General features: G+C 43.4%; 1 protein-coding gene across 1 annotated transcript; it reads left to right on the top strand.

Moving 5' to 3' along the window:
• The first annotated feature begins 202 nt into the window (after positions 1 to 202).
• htr3a (5-hydroxytryptamine (serotonin) receptor 3A) lies at positions 203 to 6,688 on the top strand. Its single transcript, XM_046410773.1, has 9 exons — positions 203 to 431; positions 1,190 to 1,353; positions 1,929 to 1,973; positions 2,223 to 2,332; positions 2,434 to 2,603; positions 3,256 to 3,416; positions 4,108 to 4,318; positions 4,985 to 5,221; positions 5,779 to 6,688. The coding sequence occupies exons 1-9, from the start codon at positions 362 to 364 to the stop codon at positions 6,087 to 6,089; spliced, it is 1,479 nt and encodes a 492-aa protein (XP_046266729.1). The 5' UTR covers positions 203 to 361; the 3' UTR covers positions 6,090 to 6,688.
• Positions 6,689 to 13,596: the final 6,908 nt, after the last annotated feature.

The raw sequence follows: 13,596 nt of genomic DNA, 5'->3' as shown, positions 1-13,596 counted from the left end.
TGGTAACACCGAGAAGCGAGAGTTGACTGGTTAAATGGTCTTGAACTTGAATATTTGGGATGTCAGCATGAAGAAAGTGACGCAAAACAGACCCAAAGCCGCCGCGGGCTTTACGCGATGAAGGGAATGAAAAGCTGAAACGTTTGTTTGTCAGCTCGCCTCCACCTCACCGGAACACACCGGCACTCCAGCAGAGGACTTTCAGCTGCTGTTTTATTGAACGAGGAGGAGCTGGCAGCAGATGGGTCCACCCTCACCAGCTGCGTGACACTCGCAGGGTTTTCGCAGCGGACGGGAGCGCAGTGATGGATTCAGTGGAGGGACGTGGAGGCTGCGGGCGCCAGGCCCTTCATCAGACACCATGAGACCCTCAGCAGCCTGCACTGCGCTCGTCCTCCTGCTTCTGCCAGCAGCTTCAGGAGCCTGCACAGGTACGCCAGCCTCATTCACAGGTGTTAGATGTACGCGTTAGACTTGACTTACAGTTTCACCTCAAAGGTAATTAATCCAATACAAAACATCCCTGATGTCAGTAATTATGAGAGGAAATTTGATTGAAAACACGCCAAAAATATGGATAACAATAGACAGTTTATAACTTTCTGTGTGTGTTTTGTCATTGTCGTAAATGATTAGTTTTACAAATTTAAGGGAAGTGAATTATACATGAAGGTTTGCAAACCACCAGGAGCGACTGACACTCTTGCTCTCTCACTCTTGTATGTGTATTTAAATGAATATGGATGCAGAATTGTTTTGTTTTCTTTGATTTGTATGCTCTCATTAGTTGGATTTAAAACAGCTAAGATACAGTTAAATAAAACTCTGCATACAGTCACTGTAAGCTTCAAATTATTTACATTTCATTGCATGGACATTTTGACATTTGTTTTTATACTTTTTGTTTTCTTTCAGGTTCAGATTCAGTTGGAACTCAATTCATTATATTTATTGATATTTATTTGCTTTTCCTCCTGAGTTGAACTGTGAAAAACAACTTAATATATTTGCTTGATTTATTTTGTTGAGGATTACATTTAGAGGAAAATCTATTAAGTTAAATTGTGTTTAATTTTCCAATTGCCTACTGAGGAGTAAAAAGATGAATTTTAAAAGTGTTGATGTAATACTGAAGGCTAACTGTTCGTGTCCGCGCACAGAAACAGATGAAGGTTTTGTCCGTTTTCAGTGAAGAAGCTGGGCAGCAGCACGGGGAGGTTCGCCAACGCCACGTTAGTGCGGCTCTCTGAGTTTCTGAGTGCGGGTTACAAGAAGGGCGTGAGACCTGTGAAAGACTGGAGGACGTCCACCATCGTGGCCATAGACCTCATGGTTTACTCCATCCTCAGCGTGGTGAGTCCACACTCATCTGCTGTCAGTCGGCCGGGTGCGTGGGTGGATTGATTACCTCCCTGTGGCAACAACAACAAACAAAGTGGCATGTGATTTTGTGGAGGCTGAGCAGGAATATGACTGATTGAACACATTCATTAGGAAACACACACAAACCCCGAGGACGGGACCTGAAGAAGAACCATTTGGGTCCCTTTTGGTGTCAGCTCATGCTGGGCTTCGTGTTCCTTGTTAGTAAAAATGATGTTTTAACATGCGATTGTCTGATTGTGAGCTCGACAGGCTTCTTTCACAGCATGAGAAATACTTCTACCACTATACTACTGTACTACTTCTACTGTGAAATGTCAAAATGTGTTCTGTGAAAAACGTTTGTGAGTAACTGTAAGTAATCTCTCACACGTCGGAGCATCGATGCCCAGTTTCACTAAAAATCTATTGAAATGTGATTCAAACAGGTAATAACTGTAATTTAATATGAGCATAGTCAGTATGTATTTTAAATGAACATCATGTGATGAATATAAAATGTAATCAATTAAGTATAAAAAGGTTTTTCTTGTATTCCACTGCAGGATGAGAAGAATCAAGTCCTGACAACATACGTGTGGTACAGACAGGTAAGAGAAAGACAAGTTAAAACACACCTGGAATATTTACTGCATCAGTGTGCAAACGCGTATCTCATCCGTTTGGCACAATAACAGTGTGACTCTTCAACCTGCTGTGGTTTTTAATCCTCTTCACCAGCAGCTTCGCTCTGCCTCCACAGCTTCACAACATAACCGTGTGTGTTTTCTGATGCCGTGTGCTTAGCAGGTTTATTTGTGTTTTACTCATTCAGCTTCTTCCTTTCTCGAACATTTTAGTCGTGGACAGACGAGTTCCTGGTGTGGAACCCAGAAGACTTTGATGAAGTCAAACAGGTTTCTATGCCCACAGCTAACGTCTGGGTGCCTGACATCCTCATCAATGAGTTGTAAGATGTTGCTGCCATCACTTGTGCTGCTTGTGGCTGCAGCCTGACTGAAAACGCTCTTACGACAAACTTTTGTTGTCCCTTCTGTCTGAAACGTGCAGCGTGGATGTGGGGAAGTCACCGGACATACCTTATGTCTACGTGACGCACGACGGCCTGGTGCGTAACTACAAGCCCATCCAGGTGGTGACGGCCTGCACCCTGAACATCTACAACTTCCCGTTTGATGTCCAGAAATGCAGCCTCACCTTCCAGAGTTGGCTGCACACCAGTAAGACGTTCCTCACTTACTTTTCACATATTCACACACACAACGTTTCCTGATCGTAGATTCAGGATTTTAATGAAGGAGAAGATGCAACTTTGAGGATTTAGAAACATGTGTACATCTGTGCTTTATATCCATCTTAAAACATCTCTGGAGGGGAGCTTTACAATCACGCTGAGGTGAAGACGCGTCAGCTTTAAACCTTCACTCAAAGATTCCCACAGTTTATTACTACCTTGTTCAGAGCTTTGCCCATCGCTTCTGTTAGCATAATGCAAACATTGAATTCAGCAGGTTAAATCCTCAAGTGAAATCACTAAAAATAAGAATGCGAGGATTGTCTCCTCCTCAGCTCATCGCTGCACAGATAGCAGATTCACAGATACTTCATGTTAGTAACATCCCCCTGCAGCTCCTGCAGTGACTCTAATTATCTGCCTTTGTGATGCTTGTGATGTAATCCTGGCAGTGCGGTGAAAACTATTCGCCGGCATTAGAAAATAACATCCAGCTCTCCCTTCAGCTCCTCTCATCAAGGCTTTAGTAGAAGAGCCGCCCTGTTCTGTGGGCCTGCTGTGACGTGTGCCCAGAGAGCAACGTTAACCTGTTGCCATGGCTGTTTCACGCTGTGCCCATCATTGTGTTCGATCTGCAGTTGACGACATCAACATCACTCTGATGCGAAGCCCCGAGGAGCTCAGGGAGGACAAGAGCGTCTTCATGAACCAGGGAGAGTGGGAGCTGCTCCACATCCTGTCCAACTACAAGATCTTCAGTGTGGACAACGATGACTATTACGCTGAGATGAAGTTCCATGTAGGTGTTCTCACTTGATGTTTACTGATGGTTTAGTGTGATAAACAGAAGATATTTTGAAACATCCAACCAACCAACCAATAAATAAATATGTCCATAAGTTAAGACATTTTTTGGACACCTTTGAGATAAGATCATACTTTATATGTTAGCCAACTTCACCAACTGCTATAATAAAACAACAAGCAATAAAACAAATTAGAATACACCGCATTTGATTTCTGCATAAACAGATAAGATTTCCACACTAAAATCAAAAGTTCCTCTGTTTCTCCCACACCCTGGAATAAAACTCTGCTCAGCACTTCAGGAAGCCTACAGGGGGACCACAAACACACAGAAAAACCTTGCAGGCCTGCACGGGCACCTGCAAGCCGAGTAACAACGATAAAGTTCAATCTACAGTTGTGTTTCAGACCTGAGGGGAAGAAAAGAAGAGTCGCAGACGCTAGCGAAGGCTAACATCTTCATCAGAGGCACCCAAAGGTGTTTGTGGCCACAAATGGCGCTTTAAGATCATCTTAACTTCCTGCTGTCTGTTTGTGTACTGACTAAACCAAAGAGACACATGTTCATCACTCACATTCAGCTTTCCCTCCTTTTCCCAGTCTTTATGCTAAGCTAAGCTGCTCGTGTCCTGCATTTTTTATTTAACAGCCGTCACTTCAGATTAAAAAGCTTTTATTGCCAGGTGGTGATCCGGCGACGGCCGCTCTTCTACACTGTGAACCTGCTGCTGCCCAGCATCTTCCTGATGGTGATGGACGTTGTGGGTTTCTATCTGCCGCCGGACAGCGGAGAGAGGGTTTCCTTCAAGATCACTTTGCTGCTGGGCTACTCCGTCTTCCTCATCATCGTATCGGACACCCTGCCTGCCACCGCCATAGGAACCCCGCTGATAGGTGATCCATTACTGCCTATCAACAGTTTGCATTTAGGACAGGACCTTTTGACAAGGAAATCATTCAGGCAAATGCTTGTTTTCATTTGCAAATGATCTCGTTTTACCTCATGAACTTCACCCCCTAAGGTTCAGGAACTATGATATCAGGAGAGCTCAAACCAACACTGAGCAGCAATTAGTCTGCAAGTCAAGCATGCAGGCACAGATTGTTGAAGGGCTGAGGGTGCACTCACACTCAAGCACTGATTTCAGGATTTTAGAGGAGAAAATCCCAGCTTGCATCGGGTGGAAGGCAGGGAGACAACCTCAGCAAGTCACCACTACGTCACTGGTCCATAACAGAGCATTCACGATCAGCTGGAGGAAACCCATCTTAACACAGAGGGGTCACACCTCTTCAGCAGCCTAATTAAAACCTTTTTTGTTTCCTGGTTTTCGGTAAGGTTGAAAAAAGAAATCAGAACTGCATCAGACGAGAAAATGTTAAGTGTTTGCTCACTCCTCCATACTTCCATCTATGTGTGTGAGACATACATGGACATACAGTATATACATATATAGAGTATGTAGCCCACAGGCTGCCTCCTGCAGAGGCCGGCCCCCCTGCTGTCTGCTCAAGGGGATCATCATCAAGCACCTCGTCTCGTCTTTACCTGTTTTACAGGTGTGTACTTCGTGGTTTGCATGGCCCTCCTGGTGATCAGCCTCACTGAAACCGTGCTGATTGTGCGTCTGGTGCACAAGCAGGACCTGCAGACCCCCGTGCCCCACTGGGTCAAGTACTTGGTGCTGGAAAGAGCTCCGGTCCTTTTCTGCATTCACAAGAAGCACCGCCTCTGCTCCAGACTGTCCTCCCAGGCCTCAGACCTGGAGCACTACAAGGACAACAACTATGGGACTGGTAAGGAGCATTCAGGTTTTCATCAAACCAAATGTGACAGCAGCTAATTTCATTCCATCTCATTAGTCTTCTCCTTTGTGGCTGAAGACGTTTCAGTGAGAAAAATTCATCTGCTGGAATTTAAATTATTCTCAGAGGCTGATGTTAGCTTTGCTTTGAGGGAAAAACTGAATATGTGAGAAAACAAATGTGTTGTCATTGAGCATTTTACAGATACATTCATTAATAATGTTTCCTCATTATATAAATAAAAAGAAAACATAAAAGGGTGGCATGACATTCCTTTTCTTTGCTGTTGCAAATTAGTGGTATGTTATCGAAAATGTACTTTGTAGGGACGGGTGGGTGGAGGAATAATTACCAGTAACACGACATGTGAATCAAAAGGGTTTGGCATGTTTGGTCTAGACCTGCTCTAACTGGAAAAGTGTCATGAGATAACTTTTGTTGTGAATTGGTGCTATATAAATAAATAAAGGGTCTCATTGCTTTAGTCCGAGTTTAAAGAAAAACAACAAATTTCCAAACTACAATGACCCATGTGTCCCACCCTGCAGCCCAGTGCACCATCCACCACACCTGCGAGATCGGCCGAAGGCTCAGCCAGCACGACAGAGAAGGCGGGTTGCTCGGACTGGGCCTGCCTCCCTCCAGGGACCCCACCCCACCCGTCATGGACAACATCCTGCAGGAAGTGACGGCGATTCGGCACTTCTTGGAGAAGAGGGACAGGTGTCGGGAAGTCGCCAAGGAGTGGCTGCAGGTCGGCTACGTGCTGGACGTGCTGCTCTTCAGGGTTTACTTGGTGGCCATGGTGGCCTACAGCATCACGCTGGGCACGCTGTGGTCAGTGTGGCAGGGGGCCTGAGTGTGACCCCCTCCCCCCCGGTGCTGCAGTGGACACAAGCTCAGTGGGTAGAACATAGAATTAAAAAAGGCCACAGTGGTTGGCTCTGTGCCCCGTGGAGCTCGGTGGATACAGGAGGCACTGGCATAGTGAAGGAAGAGGGAAAAGCTTCCTGTAGCTCAGGCCTGTGTGCAAAGGTTAAGTAACCATCTGGGTTTGTCACCACGTCCCTGTGAACGTTATTATTATCATTAATCAGAGGGTTTTCATCCATGTTTAAAGAGCAATCTGCTTTTCAGGGTCAGACCAAGGCTTAGACGTTAACACTGCAACGCACACTTATGAATGCTAGCATTTTTTGCCCTTATGAAAAATTAAAAAGTGGGAACAGGACAAGCAAAGAAATTTTAGCCAAGGGAGCCAATTTAATATTTCTGGTCAGTTTCTGCTAAGACACAAACAAAAAAGGACCCAACGATTGATACACAATAAAATTAAAAGTGAAAGAAAAGAACCTTATTGAGAAATAAATTAACCTGGTGAAGTGCAGCAGTATCTGTTGAATTCCTTTGTCTTAGAAAATGTAAATATAACAACAGTTCAACAACAACAACAACAACAAAAAAACAAACAAAAACAAAAAACTCCACAGTGGACCAAACTTTTGTTGGCTGAGGACGTCAGAAAACCAATAGCAGGACTTTGTTTTTGTCTGGTTGTGTTTGGGGGGGCGGCAGAGGACATAACATTAGCCAATTTAAAACAAATATGAAATACTGCCAAAATAATTTGTGCCTTTTAAAGCCGATCGGTCCCACCTGAGAAGAAACCAACAAAACGTTGTGATGAAGGTCAAAGCTGAAGACGTTCAGCACTGAGAGGAGGACCAGTCGAGCTTGTTAGCTTTCAGCTTTTAATTTGCCTGTCATTACAATGTAAAGCAGCGATATAAATATGTAAAATAAGTATTTACGTGGATTATAAAGGCTAATAACTGACCTGTTTTGCGCTACATGTACAACATTTGACTGCATGAGACCTCATCCTGACTTAAAGTTGTTAAATTGTAAATGCTGTTGAACAGATGCACATTATTTATTGGTTTTCATGCCGTAAATCTGTAAGCAAAACGGTGGAATCTTGTAGACTTTCAGATACACATCAGCATATATTACCTTTAATGTCACCTAATGGCTTGTGAGTGTTGATGTGTGTGCTGTAATATTTTTAATTTTTGTCTTGTTTCATCACAAGGTGAGATGTAACGAGAAACAATTGCATATATTAATATAATACTGCATTATATAAACAGTGTTAGAAGCAGTCGACATGCGCTCCTCTGTGTTCAGCAACCAAATAAAGTGTTTATCAGTTTCATCTTATTTTTAATAGATATGTTATTAAAACTTGAGCATTATAATTTCATTCTATTTCAACATTCAACAAGCAGTTGAAAATCTGCAGCTAAAAACAAAATTAAAAATAAAGAAATGCTTTCCATAAAATAATTTGTGATATTTAGGCCATAGTATTTATTCAACAGCATCTATTTCCAGCATGTTAATTTATACGTGTTCTGTATTTATTCATTTCACTGTTTTTTGTTTCTGTTTTTTAAAAAAGCCTCACTTTTAATTTAAACAGTTTTGTCTCACATTTATTGATCTGTGGTTGGATCCACAGAATATTACAGTTTTCTCCGACACGTGAGGCCAAAAGCATCCAGCAGCTTAATTATTTACATTTTTTAAGACTCCTCTCATAAAAAAAAAGTTGACAATTTTGAAACAGAGAATCAGTACCTTGATATACGTACGTAATAAGAATAAGGTGATTATACATTGTTTCTATCAATACGATGCATGTGTGTGACTCATGTGATCTAAATTAAATCGTTAAACTGATCAGTCTGGCAAAATGAGCCAATGTTCTGCTTTACTGTTTATTCTGTCACTTAAGGTGTTTAGATGTCAGTGCAGACACAAGCAGCTGAATAATGTACGTCACTCACTTTGACTTTTCTCCTGCAGTTCTCCACAGCAGCCAGCTGATGGCGCCACGCACAAAAGCATCAGTTTCCCTCGGCAGCAGAGCGGCGCCCCGGGTTTTCCCATGATCCCACTGGGACAGTATCACTGAATATTAACATGACTCGTTAGTTTTTATTTTTAATCCTGGAGAAAAAGCGAAAACAGTGTGAGAGAGAGAAGGCAGAGAGAATAATTACTTGTTTGTAAGAACATTTGCACAGCTTTAGGCTTTTCCTAGTAGTAGTAGAAGTATTCAGACATGAAGTACTAGTATCACATTATAAACTTACTGCTACAAGTCAAAGTCTTGCAGTGAAAATGTTACCTCAGGAAACGTGAAGTACAATCAGGAAAATGGACTCTGTGACCATTTTACTGTTAATGTAGTAATATAGTAATGGATGTGTGTTATTACTCGCACACTGCTTAAGGTGGAGCTGACTTTATTTTGCATTTGACTGCAACTAATAATTATTTTCATTATGGATTAATCTTCTGATTATTTCTCCTCCATTAACTGATTGTTTGGTTTGTAAAAATTCTTAACATTGTGAGCACCTTGGAAACAGAAGAGCCAAGAGCACATTCCCCAAAGGTATTCCAATCAATATTCACCTTGGAAATATTTCACGCTGTCTTCCAAAAGTGAACAAACATGTTTTTCGTCTTTTTTTCCTCACTTTATTAAGCTGACATTAATGTTCCCATGTTTTCTGAATAACACTTGAGTTCATAATTGTTAATCTGAGTTAAATGCTGATACACAGAAAACCCGACCACTCGGTCAAAACGCGCTGGAAAACATGCGTGAAACAGGATGTGAGCGTGCTGATGTCGACGGCGAACACATCACCTCCGTGACCACACGTCCAGTCTGATTGCTCAGTGTCATGTGGTCTGATTTAAAAAAGAGTTTAGAAAAATCAGCAAAGTTCGTTTCAGCCCTCATTTCAAACTCTTAAAAACACAAACCTCAGGATGGTCACTTTAGTAGCGAAGGCTGGCGAACCGAAGGCGTCCAGCTGTTAGATCTGTGGGTCAAAGGTCAGCGCTGAGACGTCATGCTGCAGCACAAAGTCCCTTCACTGTTCAAACTACCATCCTGACAAACCAACCACTGCCCCCTTCCTTCCTAAGACCCCAAAATAAGATCAAAGTCACAGCAAAGCAACACGTCCAACAAAACCAGTCACAATGAGAGTCTTTTCTCTCATTTCCTGTTTTGTTTTCTGTTAAAATACAAAAAAGTAAAGAAAAACAAAACACAACAAAACATCAAACAGACCACAGGGCCACACTGTGAGCGAATGAATGGACAGGGAATGTGGAGAGCTGCCTCATTAGTTTCCAATACGCTGAAGTCGAGATCTGATCCTGTGTGCCAGAGAGCGGAAATGAACGAAATATTCTTCTTTAGCGTCATTATTAGGCCCAACTGAAGACACTTTTGATGTGATGTTTGTTTGCTGAACGCACAGATGGGCTTCATTTGGGGCAAAATTACAGCAAGCGGCTGACACTGAAGATTTCTTACATGGTCTGGCACGTACAGATCAAATAGGAGCAGCGTTTGTTTTTCCCAGTGGTGTGTGAATGCAGCAGCAGTGAGGTTAACTTTAAAGCTGAGAGACTGTGTAGTGATGCAGGGCGCCGGTCTTTAAATACGTCCACTGAACTCTTCTTTGGTGAAGTGAGAAGGTTCGTCCTCTGGGGAGCCTGACGTCGCTCTGAATCGTCCTCATGACCGTTCACACCGAATAACCTCTCATGATAGTTTATTATCATATTTGTAAGGGCAAACTTAATTATTAAATGTTCATTCATACTGAAGAACTTGTTCACTGATTGTGCATTTAATTTGTTTCCTGTTTATTTCCTGTAACAGCCGTCTGTTTTCTACTCTTTTACTGTACTTAAGTACAAGCTGAACATTTAATTTCCATGTGGAAAATATTTCAGAAAGAGTTAATTAGATTTGATATTTTGTCTGTTTGTACTTATGAACTTGTGATGAGAAGATTAAAGAATAAGGCGACTGTCAAATTTTGATAATATTTGAAATAATTTTTCATGCTTCCAGCTTCTAAAATGAGTACATTTGCTGATTTTTCTTTTAATTTTTTAAAAATATTTTTGAATTTTTCTTTTAGTAAATTTGGGTTTGGACTGTTGGTTGGAGTGTGAAGGTTTCACTTTGGGCTCTGGACGACTGAAATCATAATGAATATTCTGAATATTCTACAAAGTAACAGAAAATATTCAGCAAATCAATTGCAATAAACGCAAATAATCATTTGTTGCAGTTTTATACAACAAAATCCTGCATTTGAGTACTTTTACTTTTAATACTTTCATTACATACATTTTCCAAGTTATACTTGTGTCACTAATGTCAAGGCCAACTGAAAACTTGAGTCCAGCTTGTCACATCTGCAAAGAATTGAGCTAACGGTGTCTCATTGACTTTGCTCTTGAGGTTGTTTTTATTTACATGCTGCAACATCATTCAATACATCCTGTTTGTCAGAATGCAGGTTAGATATGAGACACACACATACGAAATGAAATGTCTAATCAGCTGCTACAGCAATGACACCACAACATGAGAGATCAACGTGAGCAACAACCTGCCACAGAAGCACTAATCTAAACCGTGTTCAGGTCAGTCTGCCGCCAACATTTCGCGCCTCAAATCACCTCCTCCGTAATGACAACCACGAGCGCACCTCCACCGCCGCACACGCGCCCTGCATACCTAATGATAGCATTTATGACCTGTGTAGCACGAGAGGCAGAGCAGACCAAAGGCAGCGAGGCTTGAAGCGCCGCAGCAGTTACCATTAGCACATGACGGCCAGGTGGTGAGTGTGCAGCCAGACAATAGAACCCACTTCAGCTGCAGCAGCAGGCTGAGGAGGGCGAGTGGCAGCGGTGAGTCGGCTGCTGTGGCGTCAAAGTGCTGCAAGGGCTCACTTTTTCTTCGCTCTCTGCATCATCTCGTTTTCAGGATGTTTTTGCTCTTCAAAACGTGTTGTAACCCACATCACAACGAGCAGAATCGTCACGTCACGGCCTCCGCCACTCCAACCGAAATGTGTGGATTTAATTCCGCCACAGTGTCTTTCCTGGGGTACACAATTTCACGAGATCGGGTGCGAACCGATCCTGCTAAGGTCGCCGCCGTGTCCAAGTAGCTGGTGCCCACCAACCTTGTCTATCTGCTGTTCTTTTGGGGGTTTTACAAACTTTTGCTATCATGTGAACAGCTTTCAGCTCCACCTTCACTCCCTTCTGCTGGACACCTGGGGCCTCCTTCATAGAACTCAGGTGCTGTTTTGTCTGCATCCCACCCTCATCCAACCATATGAAAGCCTTCAGGTGATCATGGGGACGGATGCCTCGGACACCGGTGCTTTCTCAAAGATCCTGTGTTGACAGTAACCTCCACCCACTGTGCAGTCTTCTTGTGCAGACTCTGAGATGGCAGAGATCTTCGTGGGGTAAAGCTGGCTGTGGAGGAATGGTGCCGCTGGTTGGAGGACACTCACCCACCCTTCATCGTACGGACAGATCATAAGAACCTTGTTTATATCCAGTCAGCTAAGTGGCCAAATTCACGCCGGACAAGGTGGACTTCACTCTGACTTGATGTCCAGGACCTCAGAACATCAAGTTCCACTGCAGCACCTCTTGTCCCCCGCAAAGTAGGATAACATTGCTGTCCCAGCAATCCATGTGCTGCTGCTGCTGCAGGAGAACCTGGAAACCGGCCTGCACTGCCCTCCTCTGCTCTGCCACTAGAGACCAGAACCAAGCCAACCACCGCTGCATGCCAGCACACAGTTACGTGCCTGAGGACCTCCTATTAAAAGTTGAATCCAAGAAACTGTTTCCTCGAAATGTTGGTTGCTTTGAAATTGGATCCATCATCAGTCCCTGTGCTGTCCATCTGAAACTCCTTGCTTCCCTTCATATTCATCCAACTTTCTGTGAATACCAAATAAAACCTGCCTGCATCAGCCCTCCGTCGAGCCCACCACCTGCTCCACCCCCACCCAGGATTACTTACAGCCGTCCTGCCTGTACAGCCGCTGTGGTCGAGGCCTGGAGTGTCTTGTGGAGTGGGAGGAGCACAGACCAGAGGAGCACAGCTGGACTCTTCTCCCATCCGGGATTTCCAGCGTGAGCATCCAAACCGCCCCAGATGTGCACAATCACCTGGTGCACCTCTGCTGATTATGAAAAGTAAAAGAGTTGACACGGATTGTGAACGCTGATACACTTCATTCAAAGCAGCCATCAGTCACGGGTGACTAAGTTCATCAAAATCCTACTTCCCTCTCGAGGTGTTTATGCAGATTTAATTGGTCCAGGTTTTGCTGTCAGTCCGTCCCCAGTACAGTGGACGTGAAGGTAATTTTGTTGGACTCACAGCACTGAGAAATGACATTATAAAACCTTGACTCTGATGTTTGTCTCCATAAGCAGCGTTTGGTTTCAGTGGATAACAAACAGACCTCACTGTGCGTCGTTTTCGCTGGAGCTTCTTTCTACAAAACGTGTTTCTGCTGAGGTGACAGAATCAACCGTTTAAAGTGAAACCAGCTAAAATCTGGGATCGGCTGTTCGTGTTGTCTCAGCCTTTGTAATAAACTGCTGAGGCATTTTTTTGCATGGCACCTCGCCCGTCACTAAAGCAGCGAGCGAGCTCCACTTGGCTGCTCTGTAGCTCATGTTGTATAGCAGCAGGAGCTGTGGAGGTACAGTAAACTGCCTGCAGGTATCGTGTTGAACTCCTGTGAGGAGGCCAGAAGCTGCTGGACAATTCATGAGTCGAGACCAGCTTCTGTTGTTGCTGCTCCACATGCTTGTTAGCCCACATGCTAAAGTCATTTGCCTGCTATATTTAGTTGCTGTGCAAACCGCAACTGTTAAACACAAACCTCACAAGTGGTGTCGCCAAAGTCATAAAACCTATTAAAGACCTCTGAGCTCCAGTAATGTTGCACAGTTTGTCCTGAGTGGTGCGAGAGGACAGGTTAAAGGGCCATTACAATCTAAAAGATTCATCCTCTGGGGAGCATGAATGTTTTCAGTGAATTTCAACTGAAGAGAGTCAGCACTGAGGAGTTTCAAATTAATACAGAAGCTGCATGTAAGCGAGTACCTGAGTACCACAGGGAGTACTGGGAAGTACATGTTTGGTTTTTTGAAAACAAACTGAAACAGAAAAAGTGATTTGCTTTGCATCTTTTAAACAAAATCCACCGTGTGCAGACACCGAAGCTGTTAGTATTTTAGCTTCGCAGCATATCACGCCATCAAGTGTATTTTTGAAGCAGGAGCCAAAGTTGTGTCTAATATGAAAAAGCAGATGAAACACACACACACACACACACACTTACCAAATGATTATTTTGCATGAGATCCCACTTTCTGTTCGGCAGAACATTCAGGAAGCACATAGCGAGCCAGAAAGAGTGCTAAGACAGACAACA

Source organism: Scatophagus argus, chromosome 14 (assembly GCF_020382885.2).
Source record: "Scatophagus argus isolate fScaArg1 chromosome 14, fScaArg1.pri, whole genome shotgun sequence".
NCBI classification, from domain to species: domain Eukaryota; kingdom Metazoa; phylum Chordata; class Actinopteri; family Scatophagidae; genus Scatophagus; species Scatophagus argus.
This window is presented reverse-complemented; position numbering and strand designations above follow the sequence as displayed.

Bases quoted from the DNA above. Each gene is read 5' to 3' on its own strand.
- htr3a (XM_046410773.1), top strand. From the start codon at position 362: ATGAGACCCTCAGCAGCCTGCACTGCGCTCGTCCTCCTGCTTCTGCCA. The intron at 1,974-2,222 runs GTAAGAGAAAGA...CGAACATTTTAG, and splicing joins CATACGTGTGGTACAGACAG to TCGTGGACAGACGAGTTCCT. The intron at 2,333-2,433 runs GTAAGATGTTGC...TGAAACGTGCAG, and splicing joins GACATCCTCATCAATGAGTT to CGTGGATGTGGGGAAGTCAC.